The following is a 16,637-nucleotide window of genomic DNA, read 5'->3' as shown; positions in this document are numbered from 1 at the left end:
TTTTTTAGTGAGGCAATTGGGGCCAAGTGACTTGCCCAGGGTCACACAGCTAGCAAGTGTTGAGTGTCTGAGGCTGGATTTGAACCCAGGTACTCCTAACTCCAGGGCCGGTGCTCTATCCACTTCGCCACCTAGCTGCCCTACATTTTGTTTTTACATCATCTTTATTTTCAAATGTATACTTGCCCCTCTCAAGAGAACCATCCATTCCTTATAACAAAGAATAAAGGAGATAGAAGGGGAAAAAAATCTCAGCAAAACTAACAAACGGATTAACTGTTCCATACCCACAGTCTCTCAGCCCTCCAAAGGAAGGAAAGGAGTACACCTACATCTCCCATGATCAGGGCCAAATTTGATCCTTACACATTAGTCCTTTTTCATCTGTGGCATACACATGCATAGGTGTGCATAACCCAGGTCCCCACTAGACACAACCCTGCTATTATTTCAAGGAAAATTGACCTGACCCCAGGCCCAAACAACTGGACTTGGGTAACACAGTTCTCACTCAGCAGTGGATGCCCCAATAACAGTACAGACAGCAAAGCTTTCTTCTATCTTTGTTTTCATCATTCAGTTGTGTCCAACTCTTTGAGATCCCATTATGGGTTTTCTTGGCAAAGATACAGGAATGCTTTGCCATTCTCTTGGTGGATTGAGGCACAAAGAGGTTAAAGGACTTGCCCAGGGTCACGTAGCTAGTTAGTGACTGTTAAGTGTCTAGCTAGTAAGAGGCTGGATTTGAACTCAAGTCTTGCCAACTCTAGGCCCAGCATTCAATCCACTGAGCCACCTAGCGCTCTAGCGCTCTCTCTCTCTCTCTCTCTCTCTCTCTCTCTCTCTCTCTCTCTCTCTCTCCTTATCTATCATCTATCATCTATCTATCATCTATCTATGCATTTATCTATCTATGTGTGTGTATATATATATAATTAGTTAGATAATGGCTATTGGCCATTTAGAAACTGGGATGCTCCTAATCAGACTGTTTGAAACCAACCTGTTGTCATGGGCATTTTAATGTTACTTATCTTATTGCTCAGAAACGTCTCCTCCTCTAAAGTCCATAGTGTCTAGACTTATCTCCCAATCCAGAACCTGGTAGCCACTGTTGACCCCTGGACACCCTCCCTTCTTTCTCAATGAATTCATTGCTTAGGAGGCAGCTAGGTGGTGCAGTGGATAAAGCACCAGCCCTGGATTCAGGAAGACCTGAGTTCAAATGTGACCTCAGACATTTGACACTTATTAGCTGTGTGACCGTGAGCAAGTCACTTAACCCCCATTGCCCTGGAAAAAAAGAAAGAAAGAAAAAGAATTCATTGCCTGGCTCACAGTCTCTCTCTCTCTCTCCTTCCCAGTTCTCCCCTGTACTAGGAGACTACAACACACTGATGTTCCCACAAACACCCTCACTTCCCAGTTCCTCATTCTACTCACTTCCCATGACCACCTACTCCACCTCCCTCTTCTCATTTCCTATGATTTCTTCCTACTCTACTTCATCTGCATACAGATGGTCACAACACATTGGTGTTCTACTTTCATGTTCACAAGCCCTGAAATTCCTTTGTCTGATCGTAATCTGTTATCAGTCCCTTTTCCTTTCCATTTTACAATCCTTAACTTCTGTTCTTTAACTTCAGGGTGGGTCAAAGCAATTCTTTGACCCCTCAGTTCTTTTCTAGGCTAGAGGCCTTGCTCTGGCTATACGCCCCTCCCTTCCCTATCTTGATCCTCTGTTGAACTAATTTCTTTACACTCAAGTCCTTTTCTCTCCTGTTCTATTTCTGATCATGTCTTGCCAAACACCACCCTGAGATCACTTCCACCATTAGCTTCCTTACTCTCCTATGCTGCTGAAGAAAACTGGAGAAAAATCACAGAATCGTGCTGACTTGAGTCCTATGTTGTACCATCTCAACCATGCCCTCTGCGGCAAAGCGATCTTTTTTCAGCTCCCTGATCAATTTGCTCACTCATTCACCATAGTTGCTATTCCGGACTTTTTCATTCCTCTGTCATCTTCCCAAGGCATAGGGGGCAACTAGGTGGTGCAGTGGATAAAGCACCGGCCCTGGATTAGGGAGGACCTGAGTTCAAATCCAGCCTCAGACACTTAACACTTACTAGCTGTGTGACCCTGGGCAAGTCACTTAACCCTCATTGCCTCACACACACATACACACACAAATCTTCCAAAAAAAAAATCTTCCCAAGGCATCGCCTCCCCCTACCCTCTCAGCTAAAGACTTTTCCCCATATTTCATGGAAAAAACTGAGACCATTTGAAAAGACCCCCCTCTTCTCATCTCACAACACCCAGACATTTCTTAGGAAGAGGCGGCTCTTCTGTTTGCTCAGGCAATTTCCTCCATACATACCCTGGCTCCTCCAGCAGACTGATCTCTCCATCATCCTCTCTCCTTAAGTCCAATCTCTTCCTGCTTCCCTTCAGCCTACTGACACACCCACGTCTCCTCCATCCCTAAAACACCCTCACTTGAACCAACCATCCCCACCGGATCCCTCTTCCGTTTTGTGGCCCAATCTCTTAAGAAGGTTGACTACAATGGGTGCCTCCCACTTCCCATCTTCTCCCTCCCTTCTAAACCTTCTGCAGTCTGACTTCCAATCTCATCATTCAACCGAAACTACTCTATCCAAAGTGACCAGTGATCTCTTAACTGCCAGATCTAATGGCCTTTTGTCCATCTTCATCCTTTAGACCTCTCTGCAACCTATAATACTGTCGATCACTGTCTTTTTCTGGGTTCTCTCCCCTCTCTTTTGGTTCCCCTCTTACTTGTCTGACTGCTCCTTCTCATCATCCTTTGTTGAAGCTTCATTCAGGTCACATTCACCAACCATGGGTGTACCCCAAGGCTCTATCCTATGATTTCTTCTCTTTGCCTTCTCAACTACTTTGCTTGGTGATTCCCTGAATATAACTTTTATCTCTATGCTAATGATCCCCAGATCTGCAAAGTCAACCTTAGTTTCTCTCTTGAGTTCTAGTCCCTCATTGCCAATACCCTTTTGGACATCTTAAAGAATGATTACTGTAGCCATCTCAAGCTCAACTTGTCCCAAACAGAACCCATGATCTTTTTCCCCAAAACTCCCTTCTTCCCAGATTCCCTGTTACTATTGAGGATACTACCATCCTCCCAGTTACCCAGGCTCACAACCTTGTTATTATCCTTGTCTCCTCTCTTGGACTCACCCCACATTTCCAATCTGTTGTCAGAATCTTCTCTTTTTTCCCTTCACAACTTCTCTCCTCTCATCTTCCCACTCACATGGCTACTACCCTATGCACCTCCTCATCACCTGGACAATTCAATAGGCTTTTAGTTGGCCTCACTGCCTCAAGTCCCTCTCCCCTCAATGGCCAAAGTGATCTTCCTAAAGTACAGGTCATTCTCCTACTCATTAAATCCCAGTGGCAGGGGCAGCTAGGTGGCGCAGTGGATAGAGCACCGGCCCTGGATTCAGGAGGACCTGAGTTCAAATCCAGCCTCAGACACTTAATACTTACTAGCTGTGTGACCCTGGGCAAGTCACTGAACCCCAATTGCCTCAAAAAAAAATCCAGTGGCTCCCTATTCCCTCTAGGATCACATATAAAATCCTCTGTTTGGCATTTTAAAGTCCTTTACAACTTGACGCCTTCCTACCTTTCCCATCTTCTTAAACTTGACCCTCCTCCATGTACTTTAAGATGCAGTGGGGGCAGCTAGGTGGCTCAGTGGATAAAGCACTGGCCTTGGATTCAGGAGAACCTGAGTTCAAATCCAGCCTCAGACACTTGACACTTACTAGCTGTGTGACCCTGGGCAAGTGACTTGCCCCTCATTGCCCCACAAAACAAAAAACAAAAGACAAAAAACCAAAACAAAACAAAAAAAAAAGATGCAGCTACATTGGCTCACTTGTGTTCCTCATGTACCATACTCCATCTCCTGGCTCCATGACTTTTCTTTGACTGTCCTCCATGCCTTGAATGCTTTACCACCTCACCTCTACCTCTTGGCTTCCTTCCAGACTTAGCTTGAAACCCATATGTACAAGAGGCCTTCCCTAGCCCCCTCCCCAACTCTCACTAGCCCCTTCCCTCTGAGATTATCCTCAAGCTCCTCTGTATATACCTTGTATGTTGTTTGCATGTTGTCATCCCTATTAGACTGGGAGCTTCTTGAAGGCAGGGATGGTTTTTGCCTTTCTTTGTATTCCTACCAGTGACTGCAGCACCTGGCACATAGTGAGTGATTAACAAATGCAGTCAGCTGATTAACTGGTGATGATTGGACATGGGAGGTAGAGCAGAGAGAAAAGTCCAAGGTATCATGTACATTTTGAGCATGAGTAACTAAGTCAGAGATGCTGCCCCAAGATGGAAACTGGGGAGTTGGAAGGATAATCCAGTCCAGTGGGCAGCAGGATGGAATGCTACACAGAGGGAAAAGAGGATGGATATGGAGAAAAGACGCCCCCACCTTGACTTCTCAGCAGCTTCTATAGGTTGGTGGAGAACTGAGTGTGTTTTAGGGCAAACAGGGAGAAGCCAGAGAGCATGGGAGAAAAAAGAAGGATGGATGCACAAATTCCTGTGACCTCTGAGCCTCTGTTGCCTTATCTGCAAAATGAGGGTGCTGGACTAGACTACCTAACCCTCAGACTGACCCTAACCCTAACCCTTCCAGCTGGATCTTGGATCCTTTTCTGTGGCTCTAAGACCCAGGCCTGTCCATGCGGTACCTTGGAACCTACTTGCCTCTGGTTCTGCCTCTACCTCCACCCAGTTCCCCTCTAATGAGAGAATGATGATGGTGGTGGTGGTAGTGGTGATGGCGTGATAATAATATAGTGACTTAAGCACACTACAAAGTACTTTACACACATTATGGGATCCATACAACAACCTGGGAGGTAGGTGCTACTGCTCTCAGCATTTTGGAGCTGAGAAAACAGAAAGGGGTTTAAGTGATTTGACCAAGGTCACACTCTATCCATTACGCCACCTTGAGGCCCCTAGGTAAATCCTGCTAGACTGGGACTTTTTTTATTTTCAACGTTTCAGCTCAAAGGATAAAAATAAATGAGACAATTTTCTGGCCACCTGCGGCCCACCTACAGCGGGTTCACTTCTCTATACAGAGTCTGCGCAGGGTGTCCCAGGCTCATGTGATCCGTTCAGTGAATGAGGACTTTCCGGGAAGCCACACACATGCATTTCAACTCCTCCCCTGCTTCTTAGGCTGTGGGGTCTGTATTATTAAAATGGGCAAGATTCTAAAAGTAGCCAAAAGACCGTTAGCCACACCCTACCTCCCACAGCTTCTGGGGTCCTGTTTCTGCAACAACATAACAATGGCCTTACTCTGGCCTATGAGCCTCTGTAACTATGTATCTGTGTTCCAATAAGTCAATCAGCAAGGAATTTTGTAAATCCCTGCTATGTGCTAGCCACTGTGCTCCACCATGTAGGCATACTAAGACAAACGTGAAACCTGCCTTGTCTTCAAGGAGCTTAACAGGGAGATAGCTGGTGCCCTCCCTCCCTAATAACCTTGTATCTCACCTGCTTCCCCCATAGAATCTAAGGGTCTTGAGAGTGGGGACTGTTTCATTCTTTGTATTGTATGTCTAGCTCTTAGCATAGTACATGACATATAGTAAGTGTTTAATAAATGCCCATTGGTTGACTATATGCAGATTGTTCCCCATCCCCAATAGAATGTAAGCTCCCTGAGGGGAGAGAATGTTTCATCCTTGCCTTTGTGCGTAGCACAGTGCACAGCACCTAGTAGGTGCTTTATAAATGCTTCTTGATGGATTGAAACAACATGCACATAGATAGGTGTATATATCACATATAAAGCAAACACCAAGAAATGGTGGGGAGGAAGGCACCAACATCTGGACAGAACAGGAAAGGCTCCATGCAGAAGTCAGCACCTGAGCCGGGCATTGGAGGAAACCCTAAGATAAAATAAGGAACAAGTGCATTCCAGGCATAGGAAAGAACCAGCAAAGAGGTACAGATGGAGTGTGGTATATGAGGGGCAGCAAGAAGAGCAGATTGGCTGGTCCATAGAATGTACGGAAAGAAAGAATAGGGGCAGCCAGGTGTTACAGTGGGTAAAGCACTGGCCCTGGATTCAAGAGGACCTGAGTTCAAATCCGGCCTCAGACACTTGACACTTACTAGCTGTGTGACCCTGGGCAAGTCACTTAACCCCAATTGCCTCACCAAAAAAGAAAGAAAGAAAAAGAAAGAAAAGAAAGAATGTGTGAAACCACTAGAAAGAGGGGATGGAACAGGTTAGGAAAGGCTTTAAATGCCAAACAGCAGAGCTTTACTTGATCCTAGAGGGGAAAAATAAGGGAGCCACTGGAAGTTTTGAGTATAGGGCGACATTGTCAGACTTGAGCTTTAGTCAGGTCATTTTCAATCAGCTGACATTTATTAAGCATCCACTATGTGCCAGGCTCTACACTAAGCTCTGGAGATGCAAAAAGAGGCAAAAGAAAGTCCCTGACCTTGAGGAGCTTGCAATCTAATGGGGGGGGGGGGCAACATGCAAACAAATATATACAAGGCAAGTTACAGACAGGATAAATAGGAAATAATGAACAGATGGAAGGCACGAGGATTAAGAGGGGATGCAGAAGCAGGGATTTTAGTTGGGACTTAAAGGAAGCCAGGGAAGTCAGTAGCCAAGCAGAGGAGAGAGAGTGTTCCAGGCATGAGGGACAGCCAGAGAGAGAAAAAAGAATGCCAGAGAGGATGAGAGAGAGTGGCTTGTTCTTAGAACAGCCAGGAGGCCAAGGAGTACACATAGGGGAGTAAGAAGACTGGAAAGGTGGCAGCTGTGTGACCTCCCTATTTGGAGGCAGGGAGATGAATAAAAGAGCCTCTTCTAATCATTCAGATTAGAGGGGATGAGGACCTGGCCGGCAGTAAAGAGGAGTCTGGTGGAAGAGCTATTGTGGAAGCAGAAATGGCAATATCTGGCAACTGGACAGATGATATGGATGAGATTGAGGCATCTGGAGTGATTCGGAGGGTACATACCGAGGGGATTGGAAAGATGGTGGTGATTTTCACAGAAATAGGGCAGTTCTGAGCTGTTTGTTTACTTGTTTTTGGCATCACCACCAGTATCCCTCTCTCTCCCCCCACAACACTCTTCCCTCCCTTGTAACAAGACATCCCCACCCCGTAACAAATAGGTACAATCAAACAAAACAAATACAAGTTTAGTTGGTCAGGTCAGAAAATGTATGTCTCACTCTCTTCCTAAAGTTTGTACTTTTATTCTCAGAGGTAGGAAGCATGATATATATTTTCTCAGGTTTGGGTTGGTCACTACATTGATTAGAGTTCTTAAGCCTTCCAAAGTTGTTTTTCCCTTGTCAGTTCATTGTATAAATTGTTCTTCTGATTCTGCTCACTTCACTCTGCCTCCCTTCATACAACCCTTCCTAGATTTCTCTAAATCCTTCACTTTTGTCGATGAGTACTGAGTCATTGACTTCATTGTGGTGGGAGATGAAAAGCTTAACGAATGAGTTAATGGGCAGGGTTCCCACAAGAACTTTATTAGTTATACCTGCGGCACCTCTCACAATTCCCCACCACCACCATCCCACTAGGTCCCACGTGAAGTTTCTCTGAGGCAGGCATGCCCCAACCCTCAAGCGGGCACAGACCCCAGTAAAAGAACATGCTTTTGCCACCCTAATAGCCGCCGCGCTCAGGTCTAGACTATGCATTGAGACAAGAACCAAAGCGTTTCTGGGAGTTCTGAGTTTCTGTTGACTTTCTCACTGGGTCTCTCAGTTCACCCACCTGGAAGAGGCTGGCAGCTTCCAAGACCCGCTGGACATTCTGTTTGGTAATAAGAGCTTTACTTGTGTATGTATAGTCTAAGAGAATATTCATAATTTCTGCATCCACGCCTCTGATGATGATTTTCTTCTCATATTTCTCCTTTAAGTCATTACAGAACATGGCCCTGAAAGAGAAACAGAGGCAGTCCCCAACTTATGTGTACTCCAATTTCTGTACAACTCTTTCTTCCATGACAGTCCCCTCTGGGGCCCTAGTCCTTCCCTTCTCCCCACACTCTTCCTCAGACTGCTACAGGGAGAGTTCTCCACCTTTCAGAGAACCTGGGTAGGGAGGCGCATGGTCTCCCTCAAGAGCTGTCTCTGGTACTTCGAATAGAATCTTAGGATCGCAGGTAGAAGATCCTGTAGAGGTCATTGAATCAGCCTCCTTTTACAGAGGAGAAAACAGAAGCTCAGAGATTGAGTGACCAACCCAGAGTCACACAGCTAGTGAGTCTCAGTTGGGATTAGAACCTGGTGCTCAAGCCACTATGACTACCCTGCCTTTCTATCCTTGGAATATAAGGAAATCTTCCAGTGTCCCACCATTTAGCACCCATGGGTGACCTTACAAGGCCTCCATGAAAAGAGAAAAGGGGAAAGAAGAATCATAAAAGGGAGTTCACTTTTTCATTTTTCTTTTACCTTCTGTTTTACCAGCAGCAAAGATAAAATACTTTTTTTAAATCCTTGCATAAAACACCCAATAAAAGTGTGTTTTTTAAAAAAGACTATTCTGAGCTCTGTAGCTAAGCTTTCTCTTCTACAGAGGATCTGGTCAGAACCACAGCTGGTGAGAGTGGAAGAGGAAGCAGGCTGTATACTCCTAGGGCCCATGAAATGAAAGAAAGGGAGTAACTGAGGCATTCAATGGAAGAATTGTCCTCAGGGGGGTATATATCAGCATAGGTACCTAAGCCTTTGGCAGAGCCCACAACTAGGCATTCTGAAGCCATGGAAGGCAGAGGGATAGGCAGAGGTCTGGAGGAGAAAGATGCTGGTGGGCAGAGGGTGGTAATGACACCCTCTAGATATCAGTGTCCTGTGAAAAAGCTCTGTTTGCCTGCCCTAGTTAATGACTCTGCTTCCTAAAATCTCTGTGTTCACCCTTTCCCCTATTACCCAATCTCCTGAAATTGCAGAGGCCCCACTCCAGGAACCTACCAGCATTTGGGAGCAGAGTGGGGATTCCCACTCCTACTGCCACTATGACTGAAGATGGAGAGTCCCCAAGCCCAATGTAGACATGGGAAATATGTTTCCATATCCTGGGTGGGAAACCTTGACTGCATCTTCTTATATTGAAACATCATTAGATGTAGTTTTAGGGTGCAATTAGCAGAACACCAGAGTTCAAACCCATTATGGGTTATTCGGGTCTCTGTGGACTAGACTTGAACCCCAATCACCATGATGTATGACATATCTTCTATGAGAAAATTCACTCCAAGTTCCAAACAATAATAATGATAAAAGCAACATCTGCATTTATTCACTTATATTTACATTATATCCACATATATGTTCTCATTTGTTCCAACATTAGAATGTAATCTTGCTTAAATGCCAAACTAGAAATCCTGAAAATCAAATGAAAGAATAATAAAATTGAAAAAACTCATTGAATTAATAAAAAAAACTAGAAGCTGGCTTTAAGAAAAAACTCAACAAATAGATAAACAGTAGGCTAATTTGATTTTTAAAAAAGAAAGAAAACCAGATTACTAGTATTAAAAATGAATGAGGTGGGGGCAGCTAGGTGGCACAGTGGATAAAGCACCGGCCCTGGATTCAGGAGTACCTGAGTTCAAATCCGGCCTCAGACACTTGACACTTACTAGCTGTGTGACTCTAGGCAAGTCACTTAACCCCAATTGCCTCACAAAAAAAATGAATGAGGTGAATTCAGCACTAAAAAAGATGAAATTAAAGCAATTATTAGGAGCTATTTTACCCAATTATATGCCAATAAATCTAACAACCTTAGTGAAATGGATAAATATTTACAAATATATATATATATAATTACCCAGATTAATGGAAGAGGAAATAGAATATTTAAGTAATACTATGTCAGAAAAAAAAGAAATTGAACAAACCATAAATGAGCTCCCTAAGAAAAAAATCCCCAGGACCAGATGGATTCACAAGAGAGTTCTACCAAACGTTTAAAGAACAATTGTTTAAAACTATATCAATTATGGGGACAGCTAGGTGGCGCAGTGGATAGAGCAGTGGCCCTGGATTCAGGAGTACCTTAGTTCAAATCCCGTCTCAGACACTTGACACTTAGTAGCTATGTGACCCTGGGCAAGTCACTTAACCCTCATTGCCCCACAAAAACAAAACAAAACAAAACAAAAACCCTATATAAATTATTTAGGAAAATAGATAAAGAAGGAGTTCTTTCAAATTCTTTATATGATATAAATATGGTGCTGATATCTAAACCAGGAAGAGCAAAAACACAGAAAGAACACCAGGCACCAATTTCCTAATGAATATTTATACAAAACTTTTAAATAAAATATTAGCAAGGAGATTACAGCAATATGTCACAAAGATACACTATGACCAGGTGGGATTTATACCAGGAAAATGCAGGGCTGGTTTGATATTAGGAAAACTATCAGCATAATTGACCATAACAACAACAAAACCAACAAAATTATATGATTACCTCACTAGATACCAATAGATACCACGAGAACATTGTACACAGTAATGGCAATATTATATGAGGATGAACTGGGAATGACTTAGCTATTCTCAGCAAAATAATAATCCAAAACAATTGAAAAATGCTCTCTACCTCCAGAGAAAGAACTGATGGAGTCTGAATGCAATTTGAAACATACATTTTCTTTATTTTTCTTGTTTTTTGGGGGGGATCTCTGTTCTCCTTTGCAACATAGCTAATATATAAATATGTTTTGCATGACTGCACGTGCATTATTTATATCAAAGTGCTTGCCTCCTCAAGGAGATGAGAAGAGAGAGAGGGAAAGAATTTGGGACTCAAAAATTATTTTTTAAAAGAATGTTTAAAAATATTTTTACAGGGGCAGCTAGGTGGCGCAGTGGATAAAGCACCAGCCCTGGATTCAGGAGTTCCTGAGTTCAAATCCGGCCTCAGACACTTGACACTTACTAGCTGTGTGACCTTGGGCAAGTCACTTAACCCCCACTGCCCTGCAAAAAAAAAAATATATATATATATATATATTTTTACGTGTAATTAAGAAAAATAAAAAAAATCTTAAAAAAAATTAAGTTTGTGGGCACAATGGATAGAGTGCTAGACTTGGAGTCAGAAAAAATCGTTTTCCTGAGTTCAATTCCAGCCTCAAACACTTACTAATTATGTGACTTTGGACAAGTCACTTAACCCCATCTACCCCAGTTCCTCATCTGGAAAATGAGCTGGAGAAAGAAATGTCAAACTGCTCCAGTATCTTTGCCAAGAAAACCCCAATTTTGGTCACAAAGAGCCCAGACACGACTGAAACGACTCAACAACAGTTATTCTTGTTACTTGTATCTCTACTGCTTGGCACTGTGCCTGATATACAAGTAGGTACTAACTAAATACTTGTGGATTGTTTTTATTTGAATTCTCTCCTATTTAGGTAGCACTTTAGCATTCACTTCAATTCAACATAACCACTACGTGGGAGAAGAAGCCTGACTGAATCGGGTATAAAGAGAGGGAATCTACAGTTAGAAATGATACAACTGTAAAAACATTGAAGGACTGATTTATAAGGTGCCAAAAGACAAAGGAATTTCAGATTTTATTGATAACAAAAAAGAGTGACCAAGAAAACATCACTAGCTTATGATCTATATGTCTATAATCCCTCATCTATACAAAATCGTTATAAGAGTTTTCTATGTATGACCTGAAGGCCATCTCCATGAGAATCTTTGGAGCAAACTTACAGGTAGGATTTCTCAAGTGATTTTTTTTTTTGAGGCAATCAGGGTTAAGTGACTTGTCCAGGATCACACAGCTAGTAAGTATCTGAAATCAAATTTGAACTCGGGTCCTCCTGACTCCTAAGTCTGTGCTCTACCTGCTATGCCACCAGCTGCCCCCTCAGGTGATTTTCCACAATGGACCACACCTTTCTGTCTCACAATTGATTGAGAGTATAACATTTCATTGTGTTCATCATTTGTGGATTACACATAAGAATTAGACTTGGTGGAATGAAACATCACCTTGTAGGCTCTCTTACCCCAAAGTCTCACCCATTCATCCATGAAAACCTTTCCAACTTCCTTGGGGAACATAACAATGAAAATAACTTTGTCCACAACTATGTGATAACTGACTGTGTGAGGCATGAAATAGAGAGATAGATGCCTGCCAAAGCTATTCACCACTATGGTGGAGGAGAGATTGTGTGTGTGTATGTGTATGAATGGTGAGGTCCTCCAGGTTCTCCCATTTGTCAATGACACCATTTTGATTGTATCAAGCCCCAAGACATTGCAGAGCCTCCTGGAAGAGATTTGTAGTCACTCAAAGGAGTTGGGCTAAATTATCCACACAGGAAACACTAAGTGGATGAAAAATGTCTACTGTGTAAATATCAATATATGATGGATAGCCTATAGAACTTGACCAATACTGGCACAGTGACTTGGAGTCAGGAACACATGAGTCCAAATCCTGACTAGACATTTACTAGCTGTGAGACCCTGGTCAAGTCACCTAACCTCTGTTTTCAGGATCTGTAAAAAATAGCCCTTACCCTCCAATGGTTATTGTGAGGATTGAATGAGATAATAATTGTAAAACTCTTTGCAAACCTCAAAGCACCATATACATGCTGGTTAGCTATTTGGGGCACCATATCTGGGGTAAACAGCATAGGTAGACAATGAACTAGGGACCCAGAACAGACAAAGAGGAGGACAATGGGCTGGATCACCCTCAGGAACTGCAGAGCTCTTTATGGCCCCCAAGCTTCCCATAGCAGCAAAGGCCCATCTCTCCAAAGCAAACATCACTGCTAGTGCTACTACATGACAGAACAAACTGAGACACCATTGCCTCTGAAGAACTAAAGAGGAGGATCACACAGAAGGTAATGGAAAGATTTATGGTAGGTGTGAGCAACCTGTGAGGAATGCTGAAGAGGACCCAGAATGAGAGATGTCAGAGAGAGGGTATGGACTGGTCACCTGGCAAGAGCAAGTGATGACAGGTGTGTGGACAGATTGCTTCACTGGTACCTCTGTGATGCTGGGAGAAGGCATGGAAGGCCTTTAGCACATTGGAGGGAACCCCTTGGCAGTTGGGAGGACACAGACAAGAATCACACAAGATGAATAGGCAGGGATGGGTCACAATCTACATTGCTGGAGGGGATGTCTAAATCATCAAGATTAGAGTTCCCTTGGAGTATATATACATATACATACCCATACATATAATACACATATATGTCCATGTAGACACATATTGCCAGACTTGCAGTTTCATTCATGTGGGGAGCTCCTGGTAAAGGACTACCTATGCCAATACACATCTGCCCCTTCTCTGGGACTGCTAATCTCAGAAACTTCCCTGGGTCCCTGGTAGAAAAGGACAGTCTACCCCAATACATCTCAAAGACTTGTGCTGGACTTCAGGAGCCTGGATGCACTTCCTCTCCCATTTAGGAACCTTAGAAGTCATTTAGTTTAAATTCCTCTTTTTACAGGTGAGGAAACTGAGGCCCAGGGAAGTTTTAGGAATTACCCAAGGTCACACAAGTAGGAAGTATAAGAGGTGGTTTTGAATCTGGGTCTTGTCTAGTCCTCTCTCGTCTCTGCAGTGATTTCTCTCTCCCAACGATCCACTTATAGCATCACTCAAACCCGTTGTTTAGCATCATGAGGGAGGTACAGCTGGATGGTCCAACACATTTCCCTGGTGTTCAGCTGTCTGTACCTGCCAGAGACGTTCATATATTCTGTTTTTCCTGCCCCTCCTCACCTCTGCTTCCTGGCTTCTTTTAAAACTCAGCTCACATTTCTTTTATTTTTGATGCTGTTGTTTTTTTCTATTTTGAGGTTTTTCATCATTGCTCTGATTTTTTCTCTTATAACATGACTAATGCAGAAATAGGATTAATGTTATTATGTGTGTATATATATATATATATATATATATATATATATATATAACCTATATCAGATTACCTGCTATCTAGGGGAGGGGGAGGGAGGGAAGGGAGGGAGAAAAATCTGAAATTGTAAAGCTTGTATAAACAAAAGTTGAGAACTATCTTTACGTATAACGGAAAAAAATACTTTATTAATTAAAACTCAGCTCACATCCCACCTTCTGCAAGGTCTTTCCTAGCGTCCTCTCTTCCCCTCCCCCTACTGCCGGTGTCTCCCCTCTGAGATTATCACCCACTTACCCAGTACCTGCGAAGTTATCTGCGTGTTGTCTCCCCTCCCCCACCTTACAGTGTAAACTCCTTGAGGGCAGGCACTGAGTTTTGCCTCTCTTTGTAGCCTCAGCCTCGGATATGTTCCTGGCACATCATAAGTATTTAATAAATGCTTCTTTACTGACTGACTGATCGTGGTTAAGAAACACACATTGGGAAACATGCCCAAAACAAAAATCAGCCCCGCCCAGCAACCCAAGAAGTTTTTTTCTACCGGGCCATTCGGGGAGCGCTAGAAAAATGTTTTCATTTCACTGTGTGCCTGGGGTTTAGTCTTCACCTCCTCATAGACATTAATTGCTTCTTAAAGATGTGTCTGTCATGACTTCTGGGGTTTTTCCACCGTTTGTTTTAGTTTTGATTTGGGTGATGTGAGGTGTCCCACAGGATGTGAGCTAATCACGGTGGATGGAAGTGGATCTCTTCTCAACAAACCCTTCCCTCCACTCACTCGTGAGCCGGGGCACGCAGGCCACCTCTTCTCTGTTTCTGCCTTTCTTATCTCCAGACCTTGTTCATGCTCCCTTCTCTCTTGGCTCCATCCCCGATTCTTTGGGTCAGCCAGTGAAGACTGGAGGGAAGTGATGCCGTGGAGAAAGCATTCTCTCTGGAGTTGCAGGGTTGTAGTTGTTCCGCGCTTCTTATCCTCTGGGACCCCCTTTGGGTTCTTGGGCAGAGATACTGGAGTGCTTTGCCATTTCCGTCTTCAGCTCATTTGACAGATGAGGAAACTGAGGCAAACAGGGTGAAATGACTTGCCCAGGGTCCCACAGCTACTAAGTGTCTGAGGCCAGATTTGAACTCAGAAAGATGAGTCTTCCTGACTTGAGGCAAAGTGCTCCAGCCACTGTGCCACCCAGATGCCAGAAAGGATCTTAGGGGACATCTAATCCAACCTCATTTTACCAATTGTGTCCCAGCACGGTGAGATGTTCCGGGCTAGATAGGTTGCAAGTGATAGAGGCAGAATTGGAACCCAGACCCTGTGGCCCCAAATCTCACATTCTTCCCGCCGTACCACACCGCCTCTGTGGGGGCGTGGGCTGAAATAGAGCATCGGCCAGTTTCTTTTTCTCCTTTGTATCTCTCCCTATTTTGACACTGCAGCCAGAAGCAACAGTTCCGAATTCAGTCTTCGGGGAGTCCTTTAGTGCTTTTGCGTAGATCTGGCAATATAGGGTATTATTGTATGACCCTGAGTGAGTCACTTCTTGGCCTCAGTTTGCTCGTCTGTAAAATGGGGGTGGGAGGTCCTGCCCAGCTCTCCATGGTAGGACCCTTCATCCACCAGAGATCAAACCCCCTTCCCTGCAGAGCCCTCTGCACTTTTCAGACAGTGACTCCCTGATCCCCACAAGACACTTATGAAACCAAGGGTAGCGATTAGGATCCACTTTTCACAGCTAAAAAACAGGCCAAGAGCAAGTGAATTGCCCAATAATCACACAGTGAGTCAGTGGGAAAGTTTGAAGCCTTGGCCACAAGACTGTGTGCCCCAGCAGCTGTGAAAACACCACAGGGTCCCTGTCTCAGCACTAAGGAAACCAGGGCATGAAGCTAAAACAGAAAAAATGAAGACCCTCCAGCCTGCCCACCCTCATTCCCTGGTTGCCTGGGGAGGGGGCAAGGTGGAGGGGAGCAGCTATATGTGTTCACTGCTGGTGTGTTTGACCTCTGAGGGGTAGGGAGGCGAGTAGCTGGGTGGGTGTCTGGGACGTGGAAAGGGGACAGTGCTGGTGAGCCTGGGGGAGTCTGACCCAGAATCTGCATGCCCAGGGCTGGCTGAAGTGGGGAGGAAGGAGGTCAGGAGAAAAGACTCTCCTGATAGGCTGATCCCTGAATAAGCCAATCAAGGCAGCCCAGTTCATTTCTGGATGGCTCTCATCCTTAAGACATTTTTTTTTCCTTAAATCAACCCTTCGAAACCCTTTGAAACTTAGGCTCATAGTTCCTCCCTGCCTTCCCTTGCCCCATCCCCCTACCCAAAGCCAGACAAAGTTAATCCCTTTTCTATATGAAAAATTTCAGATGCCAAATTAGAATATTTCCTGACCAGCCTTCCCCAGGGGGATATCTTTGGTTCCAGAAAGATGCTGCTGTGGTGGGGAGAAAAGGTTCAGAATCACTCATGAGGTGTAGAGAGCAGAATAGACCCTGGCTGCTATTTATAGCGTCAGAGGGTAACTTTGGGGCAAGAATGAAGGTAAACATCCATCAGTCAATCAACAAGCATTTATTAAGTGACTACTCTGTGCCACACCCAGTGCTAGGTGCTAGAAATAT

The 16,637-nt window shown here is 44.0% G+C and overlaps 1 protein-coding gene across 1 annotated transcript in view; it reads right to left on the bottom strand.

The window, feature by feature from the left end:
- KLHL6 (kelch like family member 6) overlaps positions 1–16,637 on the bottom strand; it is a 39,096-nt gene that overhangs the window by 14,153 nt on the left and 8,306 nt on the right. The window contains exon 2 of the mRNA XM_043962953.1: positions 7,862–8,027. Within this exon, the coding sequence (XP_043818888.1) occupies positions 7,862–8,027 (166 nt within the window). The remainder of the gene's footprint in view (positions 1–7,861; positions 8,028–16,637) is intronic.

The sequence above is a fragment of the Dromiciops gliroides genome, chromosome 4 (assembly GCF_019393635.1).
Source record: "Dromiciops gliroides isolate mDroGli1 chromosome 4, mDroGli1.pri, whole genome shotgun sequence".
Taxonomy (NCBI): domain Eukaryota; kingdom Metazoa; phylum Chordata; class Mammalia; order Microbiotheria; family Microbiotheriidae; genus Dromiciops; species Dromiciops gliroides.
This window is presented reverse-complemented; position numbering and strand designations above follow the sequence as displayed.